We start from the raw sequence: 22999 nt of genomic DNA on the forward strand, positions 1-22999 counted from the left end.
CCTTGAATTAGATAAATTCATTGTCTATTTCACTAAACACTTAATGCCTTTACAAAAGTGTTTCTCATTGATTACAGTATTGAAATTGACAACAAATGGGCGTAACTCTAGATTTATTAGTCAATCATATGGTTGTTAAATGTATTGCTTGTGAACAGAGAAACAGTTTGTAAACAATAAATCAAATGCAATACAAGTAATAATCATTAAATCATAAATTGTTTGTCTAATTATAATTAAAGAGTGCATTCATTGTATGGTTTGTTAAGATATTTATTGTTTGCAATTGTGATTACATTGTTTGTAACAATTTATATATCATATACCTATTATTATTATTATTATTAATATTGCGTTAACTATAATCACATTGACATCTGAAGAAATGCTGTCATGTCATTAGTGATTGATAACAATTACTTATCGTTGATTGTCAGCAATGGTACCGATGGCAGTGGTAGTGGTAACGGATCGATGTGGCCATTGGTCGCCGGAGTGTTCGCTTTCTTGGCTCTGTTTGTGTCCATTTGGGAGATAACCCAACATCTAAGTCATTATAATAAGCCATATCTCCAGAAATATGTTATCCGCATCTTATGGATGGTTCCCATATATGCCATGAATTCAGTTTGTATTTTCAATGTTTTAATTACAGCTGTGATCTAATAATTATGATTTGAATGTCTTGTAGTGGTTAGCGATGAACTTTCCGAAAATAGCCATTTATGTGGATACACTTCGTGAATGTTATGAAGCTTTTGTTATCTATAGTTTTATGAAGTATTTGTTGAACTTTTTGTTTCATGAGATGGATCTCGAGTTAATGATTGAGTGTAAGCCTGGAGTCAAACATCTGTTTCCACTTTGTTTTCTTCCTCCGTGTGTCGGCGGCCGACGATTTCTTGAACAATGCAAACACGGAATACTTCAATATGTGGTCATTCGTCCTATTACTACATTTTTAGCACTGTTTGTTTGATTTGTTATTATATATCATTTTTATGGTTTAAAATTGTTTTCTTTATTTTCTTCAATATATTAGATTCTTTGAGATACTTGACGTATACGGTGAGGGACATTACGGACCCCAATATGCTTATCCATATCTACTGGTTATTAATAATATTTCACAAATGGTAAACTTTTTTTTAATTAAAGTAATATTAAATATTTTTTAAAAATTTAAAAATTATCAATTAAAACAATAGATAGCAATGTATTGTTTGGTCATATTTTATACGACATATAAGTCAGAATTGGCTCCAATGAGACCTTTGGCTAAATTTCTGTGTATTAAAGCTGTTGTCTTCTTCTCCTTTTTGTATGTCATTTATATTTATCTAACAATAATTGTGAAGTAATTTTGTTTTCATTTTTAAGTCAAGGAGTAGTCATATCTATATTTATTCAAATCGGGTTTATTACTCAGGCTTTCATTCCCGACGGTATAAATCCAAAACACGCGGAAATTTCTCGCAATTTTCAGGTCAGTTATATTACAATAAATTAATTTTAAATAATAAATATTTTCACGTTATCAGGACTTCTTAATATGTTTGGAGATGTTATTTGCAGCGATTGCACACATATATGCCTTTTCTCATAAGCCATTTGTAGACTTGGCTGCTGTTAATGATCCCATTTGTTTCAATTTGATGCGAATTCTTGATTTAACGGACGACCGAACCGATGTTACCGACCATTTCAGACAAATTCGTGTGTCTTTTAATTTCAAATTATATTTTATGTTAAATTTAAAACAATAAAATTTATTCAATAATAGGAAGACGTATAAGAGGTGTGTTTTATAGGAGAAGAGAAGTAGAGACACTACAAGAGGACAGTCCTCTAATACCATTACAACCAAGAAATTCAAAAAACTATAGAAGCAATCAATTGGAACAAACATTTGAAAATGTTTAAACATTTTGTCATTTTTATTAAACTTATTTTTAATAATTACCTGTAATTTATATGCCATTTATTTTTAAAGTTTACTAATAAAAAGTAAAAAAAAAACAGTCAAATGATTAAAATTTGAATCAATTAATTTTATATACTATAAATTAACTCATAAAATATGTTATATACCGGTAAATTTAAATTATTATTTGATTGAATATTTGTAGTAAATTAGATTTATGGTTATAGCAATTATAAATGAATCCATGAGCTTATGTTAAACTAAACATAATTATTTTGAATACATTTTAATTAAACATAGATATCATATGATTATAAAATATATTATACTTTAGTGTAAACTACTGTAWAATACTGATATGAAATACAGTATTAAATATTAATAAAAAGTAGTGTTTGAATGCAATGTAAATAATATACAAAAATGTATAACAAGAGTGAATAGCAGTGAATGTGAGTCAATAGTGTTGTTGTATTCAATCATATTATATGTATATTAATATGTATTATATGACTGATGTTTGTATACACAGAATTAAAAATTTGTATTAAAATACAACTCTCGATGTTTTGTTACAAATGAGTTACAATTTTTTTTTGTATTCTGAGATACAAATTAAATACAAAAAAAATTGTATTACAATACAAAATCAATTGCATACTATTTGCATAATAATACAAATCAAAATACAAAAAAATTGTAGTCCAATACAATAATACTGTAACTCATTTGTAATGTAATGAAAACCAAAATACAAAAAAAATTGTATTACAATACAATATTATTGTAACTCATTTGTAATTAAGTGCAAAACAAAATACAAATAAAAATGAATTCAAATACAAAAATAATCAAATAAATTGTTTTTTATTACAAACAATATAATTATAAATATACATAAAATAATGCAAAATATAAAAAATACATTAAATATTCAAAAATAATTACAATAAAACTAAAATTTTAAATGACAATAATTTGATAAAATAATCACTAAATAATTATATGATTTACAATAAAAATAAATTGATTATAATATGATTTTCAATATTAATAGTATATTATATTTTAAACACTATTACTTAATATGATTTACTTCATTGTGAATCTCTGAAACTTCTCTATAAAATAATAAATTAGAAAAATTAAAATAATTATCAAATAGTATACTATTTATTAGTTTAATTGAAAATACCTTTTGAAAAAATAATTGACTTCGACTTCAGACACTGCAAAAAATTTGTTAAATTAAATTAAATAATGCTATTCATTTACCATTATATCTCACTCTATGTCTGTGTGCCACCATTAGTTATATAAATCAATTATTATTAATAAATATTAATAAAATTTGTTTTAATTTGAATTTATTTATATCAAATGACTGACTATTGAATGATTGACTATTGAATGTCTGTTTGCATAAAAAATTAATTATAAAATACTATACTATATATGTATAATTAAGTAATTTGATTATTTGATATGATTAATTGATTAATAATAAAATCAATAATCAATTAATCAATTAATCAATTAATCAATTAATCAATTAATCAATTAATCAATTAATCAATTAATCAATTAATCAATTAATCAATTAATCAATTAATCAATTAATCAATTAATCAATTAATCAATTAATCAATTAATCAATTAATCAATTAATCAATTAATCAATTAATCAATTAATCAATTAATCAATTAATCAAATAATCAAATAATCAAATAATCAAATAATCAATTAATCAAATAATCAATTAATCAAATAATCATATCAAATAATTAAATCAATTAATAATACATATATAGTATACTATTTGATAATTTATTTTTTTAGGCAAACAGTCACTCAATAGTCATTGAATTACTAACAAACGGATATTTAATGTAATATTGATTCAACTCACATGTCATACATATAATAGTATACTATTTTCATTTTTATAAGTTAGTAAGATATTATACAACAATTTTGTATATTTATTTGGTATCAAAATACAATTGAAATACAAATAATACTATTTAAACATATATTACAACTTATAATTGAGATATTTGAGTACGTCATTAATGTATTCAACAAAAATTGTATTTTAATACAAAAATTTTGTATTTATTTATTTTTGTATTTTAATACAATTAGTTACAATTTTATTACAATTTTTTTTTGTATATTTTTTGTATTTATACAATTGTATTTAAATACATTTCTAAATACAAATTGATTTGTATTCAAATACGGTTTTAAAAACTTGTTTTTTGTGTGTACATGAAAGCAGAGATTGAGTGTTTGCAACAATTGAATGATTCAATGATTTATACCTTATATTAAATTATATTTTCAATTATATTTAAATTAATGTTTTATTTAAACACTTTTAAAGATAATTTTAATAATAAATTGATGTAAAATGGACTACAAAAGTGATAGTGAAAGTGATATATCATTTTCATGTGAATCTAATGATTGGTTAGTTATGTCTCAGTGCTCGCAGACATCAATGGTCGGCCATTTGAATGCTATTGACATCAATAGTGATGAATCCAATACATGTGAATCACCGGATCTGATCAATACATTAGACGATTACTCTCTTTTACTTATTTTGTCTAAATTGTCTTTTGTCGAGAAGATTATCGCACAGAAGGTGTGCAAAAAGTGGCGACAATTGGTTTTCCAACTGATTCGCTGTCAATCATCTCTTGGTGTTGCTATCAGTTTTGCCGTCTGTGATGACCCCAAACATCAGGTCTCAAGTGCTGAATGTATTGGAGATGAGTTTGTTAGCGCTGTAGAAGACAATACAAAGTGGTATTTTGTTACCGCAAAGAATCTGTCGACTGTATTGTCAAAGTGTCCAAACCTGAAGTCACTGATGCTTCAGAATTGTATCTTTTGTCGTGAAGTGTTGGAAGTCTTCACAAGAGACTGTTCATCATATTTAGAGCATTTGGATCTTAGCTATAGTTCTTGTAATATCAATGAAATCTTACAAATTCTGAGCGACAAGTGTTGTGATACTTTAAAACACGTTATGCTTAAAGACAATGAAATCAATGAAAATGCACTCAAATGTCTGATCAAATCGTGTAAAGAACTTGAAGTTCTTGTATTAGATCAGAATATTGAGATAACTGGCAATTGTTTCAATCTGTTTGGTGATAAAATCAGTCGTTTATCTATAGTTGATTGCATTAGTATTGATGAATCTGGTATTAAAGCATTGGTATCGGGAAATGGCAAACATATAAAACATCTTCAAATCGGAGATTCAATGAGAGCTGCAATGTTTCAAATCATTTGYGAACAAATGATTTCTTTGACAACACTTGAGTTTAACGGATTCAAAGCTGATTCTGCAATCAATGCCAACTCTTACAATTTGATCGCCAATTTGCAGTCATTACAAGAATTGGTTTTAACTGTAACTCGAATACCATTTGACACACAATTTATTATAATTATTGGCGGCTGTCGTCAGTTAAAAAAGATCAAAATCGATGGTCCAATCATTACGGATACAGCAATCAAACAAATTCCAGCCAATTGTCCAAATGTGGAGCAAATATCAATCAATCCTTTGGACAATTTCACCAACAGTTTCATTACTGATGAATGTCGTTATGAATTGGTATCACTTCGTCAACTAAAGAGTCTCTCTCTATGTTCTTCTTCAATCACCGACATCTTTGTCGAAGAGATAACAAGATATTCTCGATTGTCTTTCATTGAATTAGATTCTTGTAATTTAATAACTAATAAGTCATTGGATTTATTCATTGAAATGGCAATTTCGCGACCAAACGATAAGATAATGGTTTTTGTTAAAAATACTAATTTAACTAAACCTACTCTTGACTTACCATCAAATCTCTATGTTTTAAATACTACTTTTATCTAATGATTGTTTTATTTTTAATTATAAATTTATTTTATTTTTTTTCGGTAATAATCTTCTCTCTAATTGTAAATATTTTATATTTATTTATAAAAATTTTGTTAATTGAAATTTAAAATATTTACGATTTATAGTTTAAATAAGTTGCAATAGTTGTCATTTTTGTAAAACTATGAATTTATCTAGGTATCATGGCAATTTATATATTTATTTATGATAAATTTATAATAATTTATTGTTTATTAATGAATAATTTTATATTCTAAATTGATTTAAATAAATTATATTAATAATAATTTAATATGAATTTAATTTTTATTGTATTTTGTATTTAGTAATACTAAATAATTTATAAATTAAAAAAGTTTTTTATGATTTTCTGTAAGCAATAGCTATCTACTGTAGATACTGTATTACCAAGAACAATTATTTATTAATTATAGTTAATATTATATACAACTTAAATACAGAATATTATTATTTATTTATAGTTATTTGAGTGCAAGACTTAAGTTATCAAAACTACTATTATAAGCAATTAAATAGATAGTGTATTAATATATAATTAATACTATAAAGTAGATAATGTTAAGCAGATAATTAGCAAAAATTTGAACAAATATTTAATTTTTGTACAAACAATACATAACACTATAATCTATTAGACCGGTGTTTATATATCCCATAAATAATTAAGACATTTTAAATTTGACAAAATGATTAAATGGGATAACTARTTGATAAATGATTATACATTTATCAATAACTCAAAATTTAGTATAACAAATAATAAACCATATTTTAATATAAGTTTAATGTAAGTTATAGTCGATATTTCAATTAACTAATATAATATAATGTAATTTSATTAATGTTCTATAAAAATACCAAATATTCAAAATACTATAAAATCAGTAAAAGTAATCTTTAATCAGTAAAACTTATATGTTTTAATGATGTATTATATGATTTATAAGGTTAAGATTAATGAAATTATATTTGATTATAAATTATAGAAAGAGATTAATTATAATTTATAATAATGTTTATCAATCAGTGATTGTAATGATTGCATTTTATAATATTATTTATTCAATGTTAGTTTTATGATATAMATAAAAGTTTTAAAAAAATATACACAAATTGACTAAATTTTTAGAATAATGTTTTCTGTYCACCAATTAATCAAAGTTTTATATAACAATATAAAAACTTTTCTTCGAACTTTAGAAAACATAAAATATTAAACTATTATTTTGTTTTAATTATTTTTCTGTATTGAAATATTTTTTGGTTAATTTATTGATTAATTAAATAATCCAATTTGTTAGTTATCAAGAATACAATATTAATTTTTAGTTTTTTTATTAAAAGTCAAAATATAATAACTTATTTGTCAATTAATTTATTTAATTTACAATACATATCCACAATTGTTTATTCTAAAAATAATATAACTATTACTATAAATTATAGAAATTGACCAAGTTCAAGTAAAAATTAATCTTTAATAACACTTTTATTGGGAAAATTCCAGTTTTTATTAGTTTAAGACATCTAAAAACTATTTCTTTTTGATTTTTAGGTCAAAAATAACTAAACTTTGAATAAAAATTTAGTCCAAATATCTCTATAAAAGAGATGAAACAAACTTTATTGAAATCATTAGCATTTGGTATTTTCATCTAAATTATTGTTTTTAAAATTTATAATTATTTATAATTAGATATTTTATTTATATTTTAAAATCCTTTTTATTTCAAACTATTTTATTATAAAAATGTGTTCAAAATTGTTTGTTGTGTTGTGTCTGCCTTTGATGGCAAACTATGTCTTTTCACAATCAAATGAAATCAATGATACCATTGATATGCGGGGACCGGCGTATGAATTGTTGGATACAATTAATTGGACACTTGTTGAGGACTCGGATGAAAATATGGAAAATAAGACAGAAAGACCAGAAGCAACAAACACCACATCGAGAAGTCTGTCAGCTTATGAATTGTATCGACAGAATTGGTGTCAGGGATTACTGGAACCGTTAGCACCGACTCATATACCAAATGCATCACAACTGAAACAATTTGAAGAAGAGTGGGTTATTCCTCAATATAGATCTCTGTGGTATCGCACGTGTTATTTGCCCCACCATAGCTCAAGAATTGCATCAAATCTCTACGATCAAGGACTTGGTTTGGCTAATAGTACTTATAGACAGGCACTGGTAGGAGCTAACAGTGCTCTGGACACCGGCAGTTTGATTTTAAGACGTTTATTAGACAGAACTAGAAATAATGATAATTAGTACTTATTTTTTCATTTTAAATATTGTATTTAAATGTATTTATAAAATGTTTTAAATAGTTTTCATTAAATATTCATTTTTTTCATCAATAAAACAATTGTTTAAAACAAATCAATGCCTTATGAATGACTTTATAGTACATTACAGTACTGTATGTATTAATACAGTATTTCCTTCAATGCAGTGAAAGTGTGACACAAGTAAAGCATTGAATCACTTAAACAACACTTTAAACACAAACACGTGTTTTGCTGTTAATTATTATTTGATTGTTATTTGATTTGAGACCTAATCTTCAATGGATACGATGGACGACAAGAGTGTCCATCAATTTATGGCAACATTTATCACAAAAGATAGTCGTTTTGCTATTCCGTCGACTCCTTACGCGATCAATGGATCCACTGATGGTCTGGCATTGAACTCATTGATCAAGACGTTAATTGCAGAGACCTTTGATGATCAACAAAGTGATCTTAACTTAGAAGACACTGAATTTGACTTTATTATCAATAATAAGTTATTACGAGTGTCTGTCCAAGAATTTGTTGAAAATGAAGAAACATTAAGTGTTGAGAATGAGCTGCAAATTGAGTTCTTTGCCAAATGGTGTCCACCRAAGCCACACAACTCACTACTTCACGACGATTGGGTCTCTTGTGTTGATTGTCATCATAATTGGATAATAAGTGGCTGTTATGACAATTCAGTACATATTTGGGACCTAAACAGTGACGGATCACATAAGATTGCAATACCGGCTCATTTGGCACCAATTAAAGCCGTTAAATGGATTGTCAACGAGTCTAATGATAGTTCAAATGATCATATGTTTGTCACGACTTCTCACGACGAGTTGGCAATTGTCTGGAAGTGGAACTCACAGTCAAATCAAGTGGAATATCTGTTCTCTTGTAGAGGACATTCACGATCTGTTGATTGTGTTGATGTGAACAATGATTTGATAGCCACCGGATCTTATGATCAAATGCTAAAGATCTGGTCATTAGCTGATCCGAAACATGAATTGAAAGACTCGGAACCATCGACTTCCGCGCAGAAGAAAAGCAAGAAAAATGATGGATCAGAGAGAGGTGATAAAAATAGAATTCCAGTTATAACACTCAGTGGTCATAAAGAAGCCATCACTGGATGTGTTTGGATGAATAAACTATCGGAGACGAGCATTGCAAACATATCCACCTGTTCTATGGATAATACAATCCGTATTTGGGATATAGAAGTGGCAGAAAACAAACAAACACTCACTTCAAACAAAGCATTTTTGGCCATTTCTTACTCATCATTCAATACCTGTTTAATTACCGGTTCGTGTGATCGACACATTAGACTATGGGATCCCCGAACCAGTTCAGGATCTCTAGTCTCAAGAGTTTATACCTCACATCAAGCGTGGGTTTCAGCCATTGATTGGAGTAAAACAAATGAATACCATTTTATTTCCGGTTCTTATGATAATATAGTTAAACAATGGGACATACGATCAGCAAATGCACCGCTTTTTGATCTTATAGGACATGAAGACAAAGTTCTTTGTGTTAATTGGTCTTCTGATAAATATATGATTAGTGGATCAGCAGATAATCACTTAAAAATCTTTTCAAATTTAGACAACAAAATCATAAAATCATAAAATTTTTGTTTAAGTTTTTATTTATAAGTTATTCATTAATAAAAAATACGGAATTTTTTTTCAAGTATTAACTCTTGAATTGAATGCATTAATCCATACGAGTTTTGACAGTTCTTTCAGTAATCTTATCTTTTTCGATGACATAGACAATAGCTCCCCATCCAGACATAGCGTCTCTATCGACTGCATTAACTAATGCTTGAGAGATGGTCTCGAAGAGGTCATCCGGTTCGAGGTCGGGCTCCCAAAGTGTCTCACACATACCGAATGCCTGTTCTTCCGCAGTTCCGGCTAACACAAAGTCGTCGGATTCATCAATACAACCGATCAAATCCATTGTACTTATATATGGTTCGCTTGTCTTTGGATCTAAGCCTGCAATTACTGGAGATATAAAGTACGGTCCAAACCGGCGTTCATATAATAAGTTGGACACAACTGATCCAAAAGTTTTGGGACTGATTCGCCTGTTTTCACGCAATTCATACAAATTGATTCTAAATTTAAGTCTTTGCGAGACTGTCAACGTATCGGTGGCCAGTCCGGGAAGTCCTACCATAAGAGTTGGTCCCATTTCGAAGATCTTCTTGAAATCAGTTGACACAGTGTGTCCTTGAACTCCGAGTCTTCTGTCGGCTGCAATGGCAACACATCCCTTGCCTTTCATCGCTATAACACATCCGCCATTGTATGACATTATACTCTGTTCATCAATATATCAATCATTACCACAATTGTCACAATCAAACATTATTTGCTAATTCATACCATTTTATTGCCTTTTTATGTGTTGACACTTCCCGTTAAAGATAACAAATATTAGGATTAATTAAAAGATATTAAAATATATCTTCAAATGTCACCGAAAAAGACAAAAAASTTTAGTAAATGAAGAGTCAATCGGATTATTGTTTGAGATTTGAGGACAAACTGCAAGTCATAACACATAATAAACTCAATTRTATTCATATATTACGTGACATTATATTCAATATATTGATTGTTTTAATCATAACTTTTTTAAATATAATTATCAATTAATACTTAAATTTGTTGTTAATAAACAATTAGTCGTATAAATTAATTAATAAATTAAATTAATTATTAACATAAATGGATAATAGTTTATAGTTTTGGTTATTATTTCAGAAAAGTAATATTTATTAATTATTATTATATTAATAATAATTATTTTAATAAACTTTTTTATGAGTAGAAACTTGAAGTAACAAACGTTTGACTTCAATAAAATTTATTATTATTTTTAAAAATTATATAATTATATGATTTTGCACCTAAAATGTCTTTAAATCAAAATATTTAAAAAATAAATGTTAGACTTTATTGTATTTAAAATAACCGGATATTGAATTCGGGATTTTTGTTTCAACCATTGGTGGGGTTTTTGATGTGTCCTTTTGATCAGTCGCTGGACTCTTCAATCGGTTTGTTTCAGGTGTTTGTTTGATCTCTTTTTGTAGTTTTGGTTGTAAAGCTATAAATGAAAGACTGATAAAAACAATGACTACCAAAATAGTCATAATATGGACGACAATATGGACCCATTCCGGCCAAAAACACTTCTTTGAATTTGCAAATTCTTTACACAAATTATTTTGTGTTAAATTAATTTCCAACTCTTTTGAAATCTTGTTTTCTTCGCTACAATTGATTGCATTTATCTCTTTTATGACAGTATTAATACATTTAAGGGAAAGCCATTGTCCGCAACATTCAACAGTTTGTTTGACATCACTTTCACGAATATTCTGTGCTCTTATTGCAGACATTTCACGACTAAATAAACAATAATTAACTCTTTGACGACAATTGTATTCATCGCTAACTATAGGATCGACAACTGAGACACTAATAAATACAATTAAAAAACTCATTTCATAATTCATTGTAATTATTTAAAGTATTGTATTCAAGTAAAAAATTAAYAAATTGGATAAAATATTTAAAAATATAATAATAAAAGCATGAAATATAATAATAATATGACAACACTTACCTTAGAGAGGACTTCGTTTTTTATATTGTTTTCGCGTGCATTACAACACTGTATTAAATGTATTAAAAATCACTCGATTGTATTCACATTAGAAGTCAATAAAAATTTATAAATCATAATATGACTCCACACCACCCCTACCTAATACACTACTATCTAACCTCCCACCTACCCCACCCACCCCCAAACTAACCCAAATATAAAGTTTAATGGTTTTATATTACAATTTAAAAAAATATATAAAAAACGAAGCCCTCTAAGTTATATAATAAATTATTATTATTAATAATATATTTAATAATTATTATCTGTAATAATCAAATAAATATTTTGTACAGAAATAACACGAGAATAAATAACTTTATTTGTATCATATATTTATAATTTTTAAAGATTTATATAATTTCTAGTAATTGAATATTAATAGTAAACGTTTTAACCATTAAATAAATTAACATTAATTTAGTATTTAATTTTAAAAAATGTCAGTTTAAACACTTTATTTCATTGAATACTTGAAACATAGGGTATTGTATAGTATAGCTGCCACTTGTTGTTCACGCGATTAATATTTAATACAATTTTAAAGATAAATATATGAATGTCTCGTGAATTACTATTAATTTTATTGTAAATTAGAGAATATTTTCTTTGTTAAGTTTTTCTTGAAAGTTATGTTTCTTTTGAAAGCTATGACTTAAATTTAGTGAACAAAATGATTAATCTAAAGACATTATTTAGACTAATACTTGTCTCACAGGAGACAATGATTAACTGGTGTATAACAATGGGTTTATTATTAGCAACTAAAAAGTGTCCCATTTGTGACAACGAAATGGTAAATAATTAATTTGCAAAAAAATACATTAAAAAATTATTTTCATAGAAGATAATTGTCAAACAATTATCGTACCGGTGCCACCAAAAGCATGGACAACCTCATGATTATAGACTAAGTGCTTTGAATAATACGTGGTTTTCTGGATCAAAGTTTAGCATTGAAAACATAATAATCTTGACGTACCTGTTTTCGGTCGGCACAACAAAATATGAGGACATTAAACGAGAAACAAGTGATTTAACTAAAACAACATCTCATAACACTATAAGTGATTGGCTTAACTTTTGTCGAGAAGTGGTATTTGATTGGGTCGAAAAATATCAATCAGTTGATCTCTTAGGAGGAGAAGGTAGTATATGATACATATTTAATTATGCACATTACCTAAACCTAATTATAATGGTAATACCAAACTGATAGTGTATTAGTGTTTGCTCTGTTACCTAACCTGGAGTTCCGACCGCAACCTAAACCTAATTATAATGGTAATACCAAACTCATAGTGTATTAGTGTTTGCTCTGTTACCTAACCTGGAGTTCCGACCGCAACCTAAACCTAATTATAATGGTAATACCAAACTCATAGTGTATTAGTGTTTGCTCTGTTACCTAACCTGGAGTTCCGACCGCAACCTAAACCTAATTATAATGGTAATACCAAACTCATAGTGTATTAGTGTTTGCTCTGTTACCTAACCTGGAGTTCCGACCGCAACCTAAACCTAATTATAATGGTAATACCAAACTGATAGTGTATTAGTGTTTGCTCTGTTACCTAACCTGGAGTTCCGACCGCAACCTAAACCTAATTATAATGATAATATTTTGATAACTTTTAATTCAGGAGTTGTCGTAGAAATTGACGAAACAAAAGTTGGTAAAAGAAAGTACAATAGAGGTCGACTAGTTGATGGGACGTGGATTTTAGGTTTAGTTGAGATTCAAATAGGAGCTAATTGTCGACGTGGAGGTAGATTTCGTTTAGAAATATGTCCCCTAAATAAAAGAGATGCCGACACTCTTTTACCTTTGATACGTAAGCATGTAAAAATTGGGACAACTATTGTGTCTGACTGTTGGGCTGGATATTATAGACTAACAGACAATGGTATAAATGATAGATAAAACATATTATTAAGTTAATTAATTTTTTAATTTTTAGGTTTTGTCCATTTTACTGTGAATCATTCGAAAGAGTTTGTCAATTCACATACCGGTGCAAACACACAGACCATTGAATCTCAATGGAGAGCTATGAAACGCAATCTTTTAAGAGGGGGTATACCACAAGATAACCTTTATCTACATTTAGCCGAATATCTTTGGCGCCGACACGTACTTCACAACAATTTAGATAATTTTATTTTTTTTATTGATTGTATAAAACAATTATACAACCCTTTAATGTAATTTTAATTACAGTATATACAGGTATATATATATTAATTTGCAATGTAAAATATTATTTCATAATAATATATTTATATTTAATAAAATCTATTGTAATTAACGCGATATTTGTATATTTAACTTTAAAATTGTATTAAATATTAATCGCGTGAACAACAAGTGGCAGCTATACTATACAACAGCCCTGTTGGGTATTGTATAGTATAGCTGCCACTTGTTGTTCACGCGATTAATATTTAATACAATTTTAAAGATAAATATATGAATGTCTCGTGAATTACTATTAATTTTATTGTAAATTAGAGAATATTTTCTTTGTTAAGTTTTTCTTGAAAGTTATGTTTCTTTTGAAAGCTATGACTTAAATTTAGTGAACAAAATGATTAATCTAAAGACATTATTTAGACTAATACTTGTCTCACAGGAGACAATGATTAACTGGTGTATAACAATGGGTTTATTATTAGCAACTAAAAAGTGTCTATAATATCCAGCCCAACAGTCAGACACAATAGTTGTCCCAATTTTTACATGCTTACGTATCAAAGGTAAAAGAGTGTCGGCATCTCTTTTATTTAGGGGACATATTTCTAAACGAAATCTACCTCCACGTCGACAATTAGCTCCTATTTGAATCTCAACTAAACCTAAAATCCACGTCCCATCAACTAGTCGACCTCTATTGTACTTTCTTTTACCAACTTTTGTTTCGTCAATTTCTACGACAACTCCTGAATTAAAAGTTATCAAAATATTATCATTATAATTAGGTTTAGGTTGCGGTCGGAACTCCAGGTTAGGTAACAGAGCAAACACTAATACACTATGAGTTTGGTATTACCATTATAATTAGGTTTAGGTTGCGGTCGGAACTCCAGGTTAGGTAACAGAGCAAACACTAATACACTATCAGTTTGGTATTACCATTATAATTAGGTTTAGGTTGCTGGTCGGAACTCCAGGTTAGGTAACAGAGCAAACACTAATACACTATAAGTTTGGTATTACCATTATAATTAGGTTTAGGTTGCGGTCGGAACTCCAGGTTAGGTAACAGAGCAAACACTAATACACTATGAGTTTGGTATTACCATTATAATTAGGTATTAGGTTTGCGGTCGGAACTCCAGGTTAGGTAACAGAGCAAACACTAATACACTATGAGTTTGGTATTACCATTATAATTAGGTTTAGGTTGCGAGTCGGAACTCCAGGTTAGGTAACAGAGCAAACACTAATACACTATCAGTTTGGTATTACCATTATAATTAGGTTTAGGTAATGTGCATAATTAAATATGTATCATATAATTTCTCCTCCTAAGAGATCAACTGATTGATATTTTTCGACCCAATCAAATACCACTTCTCGACAAAAGTTAAGCCAATCACTTATAGTGTTATGAGATGTTGTTTAGTTAAATCACTTGTTTCTCGTTTAATGTCCTCATATTTTGTTGTGCCGACCGAAAACAGGTACGTCAAGATTATTATGTTTTCAATGCTAAACTTTGATCCAGAAAACCACGTATTATTCAAAGCACTTAGTCTATAATCATGAGGTTGTCCATGCTTTTGGTGCATCATACGATAATTGTTTGACAATTATCTTCTATGAAAATAATTTTTTAATGTATTTTTTTGCAAATTAATTATTTACCATTTCGTTGTCACAAATAACACTTTTTAGTTGCTAATAATAAACCCATTGTTATACACCAGTTAATCATTGTCTCCTGTGAGACAAGTATTAGTCTAAATAATGTCTTTAGATTAATCATTTTGTTCACTAAATTTAAGTCATAGCTTTCAATAAGATATATATAACTTTCAAGAAAAACTTAACAAAGAAAATATTCTCTAATTTACAATAAAATTAATAGTAATTCACGAGACATTCATATATTTATCTTTAAAATTGTATTAAATATTAATCGCGTGAACAACAAGTGGCAGCTATACTATACAATACCCACATAGGGTATTGTATAGTATAGCTGCCACTTGTTGTTCACGCGATTAATATTTAATACAATTTTAAAGATAAATATATGAATGTCTCGTGAATTACTATTAATTTTATTGTAAATTAGAGAATATTTTCTTTGTTAAGTTTTTCTTGAAAGTTATGTTTCTTTTGAAAGCTATGACTTAAATTTAGTGAACAAAATGATTAATCTAAAGACATTATTTAGACTAATACTTGTCTCACAGGAGACAATGATTAACTGGTGTATAACAATGGGTTTATTATTAGCAACTAAAAAGTGTCCCATTTGTGACAACGAAATGGTAAATAATTAATTTGCAAAAAAATACATTAAAAAATTATTTTCATAGAAGATAATTGTCAAACAATTATCGTACCGGTGCCACCAAAAGCATGGACAACCTCATGATTATAGACTAAGTGCTTTGAATAATACGTGGTTTTCTGGATCAAAGTTTAGCATTGAAAACATAATAATCTTGACGTACCTGTTTTCGGTCGGCACAACAAAATATGAGGACATTAAACGAGAAACAAGTGATTTAACTAAAACAACATCTCATAACACTATAAGTGATTGGCTTAACTTTTGTCGAGAAGTGGTATTTGATTGGGTCGAAAAATATCAATCAGTTGATCTCTTAGGAGGAGAAGGTAGTATATGATACATATTTAATTATGCACATTACCTAAACCTAATTATAATGGTAATACCAAACTGATAGTGTATTAGTGTTTGCTCTGTTACCTAACCTGGAGTTCCGACCGCAACCTAAACCTAATTATAATGGTAATACCAAACTCATAGTGTATTAGTGTTTGCTCTGTTACCTAACCTGGAGTTCCGACCGCAACCTAAACCTAATTATAATGGTAATACCAAACTCATAGTGTATTAGTGTTTGCTCTGTTACCTAACCTGGAGTTCCGACCGCAACCTAAACCTAATTATAATGGTAATACCAAACTCATAGTGTATTAGTGTTTGCTCTGTTACCTAACCTGGAGTTCCGACCGCAACCTAAACCTAATTATAATGGTAATACCAAACTGATAGTGTATTAGTGTTTGCTCTGTTACCTAACCTGGAGTTCCGACCGCAACCTAAACCTAATTATAATGGTAATACCAAACTCATAGTGTATTAGTGTTTGCTCTGTTACCTAACCTGGAGTTCCGACCGCAACCTAAACCTAATTATAATGATAATATTTTGATAACTTTTAATTCAGGAGTTGTCGTAGAAATTGACGAAACAAAAGTTGGTAAAAGAAAGTACAATAGAGGTCGACTAGTTGATGGGACGTGGATTTTAGGTTTAGTTGAGATTCAAATAGGAGCTAATTGTCGACGTGGAGGTAGATTTCGTTTAGAAATATGTCCCCTAAATAAAAGAGATGCCGACACTCTTTTACCTTTGATACGTAAGCATGTAAAAATTGGGACAACTATTGTGTCTGACTGTTGGGCTGGATATTATAGACTAACAGACAATGGTATAAATGATAGATAAAACATATTATTAAGTTAATTAATTTTTTAATTTTTAGGTTTTGTCCATTTTACTGTGAATCATTCGAAAGAGTTTGTCAATTCACATACCGGTGCAAACACACAGACCATTGAATCTCAATGGAGAGCTATGAAACGCAATCTTTTAAGAGGGGGTATACCACAAGATAACCTTTATCTACATTTAGCCGAATATCTTTGGCGCCGACACGTACTTCACAACAATTTAGATAATTTTATTTTTTTTTATTGATTGTATAAAACAATTATACAACCCTTTAATGTAATTTTAATTACAGTATATACAGGTATATATATATTAATTTGCAATGTAAAATATTATTTCATAATAATATATTTATATTTAATAAAATCTATTGTAATTAACGCGATATTTGTATATTTAACTTTAAAATTGTATTAAATATTAATCGCGTGAACAACAAGTGGCAGCTATACTATACAACAGCCAATATTTAAATTACTATAATTTTGTTTTAATCAGATCATCATTTTATTAGCTCTTTTGCAAACTCGAAGTAAACTAATGTATCAAAAAAATAATAGTTTTAAGAAATTAGTAAAACAATAAACACAAAAATATAACTCTAATGCAACTCTTCAAACATTTTATTAATCAATAAGTTATCAAATTATAGCAAATATACATAAAATTGTAATACAAATGTTTTTTAACAATTAGAAATTAAATATAATATATTTCAGCCAATGAATAAATCATTTTTTAAATTAAATCTTTATTTAAGTTAATTATAATTATTGCATATTTGTTAAGATTTTTTTTTATAAACTTTAGATATAAACTGTATATAAACACATGACTGTAATTAAAATATTAAATATCTAAAAATACTGTGTAAAAAATAAAATGCATTCATAAATTAAACAATAAATAATTAATGATAATGTTAAAACAAATAAATAATTGTAAAAAAGTTTAAATAAACAAAATAATATCAAATTGTAATAAATTAAATCTCAAAATCAAATTTTGGTTTAAAACATAATTTATAAAAAAAATTATTAAAATTTAAGCAATTTATCTTAAGTTATGCTCAATGAGTGTTTATTTGTGCATATTATCAGATATATAAACGACAATCAATATATTAATTTAATCAAAACTACTGTATTATAAATTCTATACTACTGTACATTATATACTCTATTATATCACGATTAACTACAAAAACTAATAATTGATTGCGTTTTTTATAGTAAATCTCATGCATAATAAATTATCTCTAAAGCATTAAATCAACACAATTGTAGGTTTAATAAAATGTATGTAAAAACGTTATTCAAAAATTGAAATCATTAAAATTAAGATTTATCTCTCAAAACGATTAGAGAAATTGTATCTCCAGTTGATTCAAATATATAATTGGCCTTATCTTTGGTCACATTTTGAACATCTATGCCATCGATTTGAAGTATTTTGTCGCCGACCTTCAGTGCAGTACTCGCAGAACCGGCCGGTTCTACACACGACACATACAATCCCTGCAATCAATTAATTTATATGTATTACAAATGAATTAATTAATTTAAACTATTATTTTTATAAATCTTAACTAACAGTCGATTCATTTGATTGTTTTGAATAACAGTCAAAGATAAAACCGAGACCCGGATTCTTAACAATTATTACGGGAAACTATAGACAAAAATTAATTTTATAAATATTCAGTTAATCGCCAAAATAATTAGACATTAATGACTCACAACTTGTAAATTGTTTGTAGCATTATATCGGTTACTATGAGTTAAATTATTATTAACTGTATTTAACAGATCACATGAATTGGAACCAATGGAACCGTTAGAACCCTTTGAAGATTCAGTAGAGTCATCAATAAAATCTATTCCATTAATATTCCAGTTGTTGTGGCTTTCATCCAATGAAGACAATGTRTTTGAATTGTGACCGTTTGATGCTTTTGATTGAGTATATGAGTCGTGCGAAAATTTATTAATTATAAATTGTGACGAAGCGGTTGGTGGTTGTCTTTGACGAGCATTGGACACAACAGATGCTGTCGTTTGCGAGTCCAGTTGAGTAGAATTATTGTTGAGAGGTTTGTGAGGTAAAGATGATATTTTATTTATAATGTTAGTGGTTGTAACTCGTGATGAAGTATAATGACTAGTACTGACACCATTGTTATCAGTGGCTGTACTGCCGTTAAAAGGCAAGTGACCCGAGTTTACTGATAAAGATCGTTCGCTTCCTATAAATGGATATGATTTCAGAGATGAATTTGAATTGACATCAATTGCATTAATTGGTTCATCAGTTTTGTCATAATTTTGTTTATTAATATTTTGAGTTAAGTTTAAATTACTTTGTGATGAGATTTGTTGTGAATTACTATCACTTACAACATCTGAAGAATCAATTATCCGATCATTTGAGAGATAATCGGTTTGTGGAATGTTTGTCATATCAGTCGACTGACTGTTTATTATAGAATCACAGTTTATATCTAAATCGTTATTGGATTCAAAAGGCTTCTTCTTATTTGAATCACATTCTTGAGGCACCGTTTGTTTTTGTCGCGACAAACGACTTGAATTTAGTTCACAATCACTTGTATAATCAGTTTTGTATTTTGTCGACGATCTGTCCAAAGCGTAGATTTCAATATCGCTTTTATATCCTCTTTCAGAATCATCTTTAATAATAGACAAAGATTTCGATTTGATTTTTCTTTCGACAGGACTTTTCAAACAACTCGCAGAACTATTGACCGCCACTTTGTAACTACTTTTGCGTTCGTGACCCGTCTTCCCAACAGTTCTATAGTCACCACAATCTTTGTGTTCCATTAGTTTTGCAATCTGTGTGCCAACMAATTCGATCTCTTCTGAATCCAGTTCGTCTGTAAATCGAAAAAAACATTAATATAAACAATAAATTTACAAAATCAATAAAAAAATTACTTTTAATTAATGTTTTATTGTTTTGATTGTTAAATGAAGAAGTTATGGGTAAAGTAGTCGGACGTTTGGCGACTTCACTGGTTGTCGAATGCCTTAAATTTAATGGAGATTTTGACATTTTTGTGTCTTTTAATTCAAAATGACTAGACTTTAAATCGCATTCAGATCTATTGTTTTGTTCATCATTTTCTGAAACATGATTGTTATGATTATCGCCACCATTTGCACTGACTATCGGCACTAAATTATTGCCATCTTTTTGTTTGAGCGCCAAATTTCTTGCATGTCTTGCGTGAGCTTTTAGTTCCTTAGGATAAGGAGTCGGAGCGCGGATTAATTTCGTCGTTATTCTAACGTCCAAATCGTCATCAATTCCATCATTTGAAAACTTAATCAATTGTCTATCATGTAGTGTACTATTTTCATCAGTTGATGGTATTATATCTTTTATTGAATTGCGGTGATTTTCATTGGAAATTTGAGGCAATAAAAAACATGTCAATACCTTCTGACCACTTTCCTTATCGATGTCTGACTGCAATTGTATTAATGGTTTTGTTTGGTTTTCATTCAACCACAATGCCTGAAGATTTGATATTTTTGTCAGTGAAAGCGGTAAATACATTAAACAATTAGAGTTCAAATTAAGAACTTTTAAAGAAGAAAGTCGTCCCAATTCGTCGGGAATCACTTTAAGCAGATTATTAGCCAACGATAATATTCTAAGACTAATACAACTACCGATAGACACGGGCAGCTCAGTTAGCTTATTGGTGTCACAGATTAATGTATGTAAATTGCGAAGTAATCCAATATTACTCGAAAGGCTCTCAATTTGATTATCATTAAAAACTAATTCCTCTATATTTGATAGACTATTAAATTCAAAATAAATATAATATTAGATAAATAGATAACATCTTATAAACTAAACAAATATACCTTCCAATAGAAGAGGGAAGTAATGAGATATCATTTTCATCAACTCTTAAGATCTTTAAATTAGTCAAATTGCCAATAGTTTCCGGTAGTTCTGTTAACTTATTGGATGTAAAAGTCAGATCAGTTAACTCATAGCACTCGGAGATATCTGAAGCTATTTCTTCAATTTTATTATAACTGGCGTCGATATATGTCAACTCTTTTAAATTACCGATTGACTAAAAAAATACAATTATTTCAATAAATATCCTAAAAATATAAATTGTCTATCATTTTGTTTAATACATTTGGTATCGAAATAATGCGGTTACAGTCACACCAAAGTTCCGATAATTTGGGCAAATTTGTGATAACTTCGGGAAACTCCAGAAAATCATTTTGTCCGATATCTAGACGTCTTAAATCAATCAAACGGGACATAGATTTTGGTAAGACTTTGATATGATTTTCACGCAATTCAACAATTTGTAAACGCGATAAACTAGTGAACAAATAAATCAATTGTTTAAACATTTGTAAAATATTATAATTAAAAACATAAATACCGGCCAAAGTTGGCGGGAAGAAACTCGAGGAATGCATCGTTGAGATAAAGTTCTTGCAAATTAATTAATTGAGTGAAGCCATCGGGAAGTCGTGGACCCAATGGATTGATGGATGCATCGACTACTTTAAGGCACTTACAAGACTTGATGCTATCAGGGATTTGTAAGATATTGTTTTTACTGATATTCAACTCTTCTAATTTGGTCAGCGATGACACCGCACTTGGAATCGATTGCAATTCATTGTCGGCTAAACCTAATCGACGCAAACCTTCGCAATGAAATAATGCCTAAAGTTATCAAACAATTGAGAGATTATTAATTCAAATTCAAAGACACTTAAAGTGGATAATAAAATATTGACAAACTCGGGGCAAATCCCTGATTTGATTGGCGTCTAAAACCAGATCTTCAAGAGTACGCTCGTGTGAAAAGACATTGTTTGGGACGTCTTGAAGACAGTGATGGCTCAGGTCTAGTGATGTCAATGTATCGGCTTTTGGACGGAAACAAAGTGATGGACAACACTGACGACCACAACAACCATCAAACAAACCCATCAATTATTTCTATTGTATTGTCATTTATGTCTTAAACAACAAATTATCATTGATTTGTGCCATCACTTGGACATCAATTGTCAACCATTTTATTATCAATACATCCATTGATATCACATTTGACATGACATCTGGCGTTCAATACTATAGTTATAGCAATTGATGTCATATTATATTAATAATACTTTTTCATCAAATATTTCAATTTTATTATATTTACCGCAAACTAAATGATAACTTTTAGAGTAAATCCAATGATTTACTATATATTATACAATGTTTTGTCACAAAATACTATCAATTATATTGACACACATTATAAAGTTTGAATAAAATACTATATAATAAATAATTTATCAAATATTGATTAAATTAAAATTAACTTTTTGTTTATTAATTATTAAATTATATACAGCAATAATGCTTTTAAT

The 22999-nt window shown here is 28.3% G+C and overlaps 5 protein-coding genes across 6 annotated transcripts; 3 read left to right on the forward strand and 2 right to left on the reverse strand.

Moving 5' to 3' along the window:
• Positions 1-143: 143 nt before the first annotated feature.
• On the forward strand, positions 144-1975 carry LOC128963428 (transmembrane protein 184C-like). Its single transcript, XM_054309936.1, has 7 exons — positions 144-627; positions 692-969; positions 1043-1136; positions 1209-1321; positions 1381-1486; positions 1542-1716; positions 1784-1975. The coding sequence occupies exons 1-7, from the start codon at positions 394-396 to the stop codon at positions 1921-1923; spliced, it is 1140 nt and encodes a 379-aa protein (XP_054165911.1). The 5' UTR covers positions 144-393; the 3' UTR covers positions 1924-1975.
• Positions 1976-4338: 2363 nt separating this feature from the next.
• LOC128963645 (uncharacterized) lies at positions 4339-5829 on the forward strand. The gene has a single exon (XM_054310158.1). It carries the CDS (start codon positions 4339-4341, stop codon positions 5827-5829), a length of 1491 nt encoding a protein of 496 aa, XP_054166133.1.
• A 2476-nt stretch (positions 5830-8305) lies between these two features.
• On the forward strand, positions 8306-9788 carry LOC128963646 (ribosome biogenesis protein WDR12 homolog). The gene has a single exon (XM_054310159.1). It carries the CDS (start codon positions 8433-8435, stop codon positions 9786-9788), a length of 1356 nt encoding a protein of 451 aa, XP_054166134.1. The 5' UTR covers positions 8306-8432.
• LOC128963432 (proteasome subunit beta type-3-like) lies at positions 9772-10745 on the reverse strand. Its single transcript, XM_054309939.1, has 2 exons — positions 10557-10745; positions 9772-10491 (listed from the first exon to the last, which is right to left on the reverse strand). The coding sequence occupies exons 1-2, from the start codon at positions 10557-10559 to the stop codon at positions 9877-9879; spliced, it is 618 nt and encodes a 205-aa protein (XP_054165914.1). The 5' UTR covers positions 10560-10745; the 3' UTR covers positions 9772-9876.
• Positions 10746-18807: 8062 nt separating this feature from the next.
• LOC128963419 (erbin-like) lies at positions 18808-22810 on the reverse strand. Of its 2 annotated transcripts, XM_054309926.1 has the most exons (9): positions 22789-22810; positions 22377-22712; positions 22009-22298; positions 21749-21944; positions 21464-21681; positions 20522-21396; positions 19304-20460; positions 19158-19235; positions 18808-19081 (listed from the first exon to the last, which is right to left on the reverse strand). In XM_054309926.1, exons 2-9 carry the CDS (start codon positions 22566-22568, stop codon positions 18902-18904), a joined length of 3186 nt encoding a protein of 1061 aa, XP_054165901.1. In that variant the 5' UTR covers positions 22569-22712; positions 22789-22810; the 3' UTR covers positions 18808-18901. The 2 variants fall into 2 exon arrangements, with proteins under 2 accessions (XP_054165901.1, XP_054165900.1); XM_054309925.1 differs by lacking the exon at positions 22789-22810 and having other exon boundaries at positions 22377-22723.
• Between the last annotated feature and the right edge of the window lie 189 nt (positions 22811-22999).

Source organism: Oppia nitens, unplaced genomic scaffold (genome assembly GCF_028296485.1).
Source record: "Oppia nitens isolate AA-2021 unplaced genomic scaffold, nextdenovo-longstitch-racon4-pilon3 scaffold7_pilon_pilon_pilon, whole genome shotgun sequence".
NCBI lineage: Eukaryota > Metazoa > Arthropoda > Arachnida > Sarcoptiformes > Oppiidae > Oppia > Oppia nitens.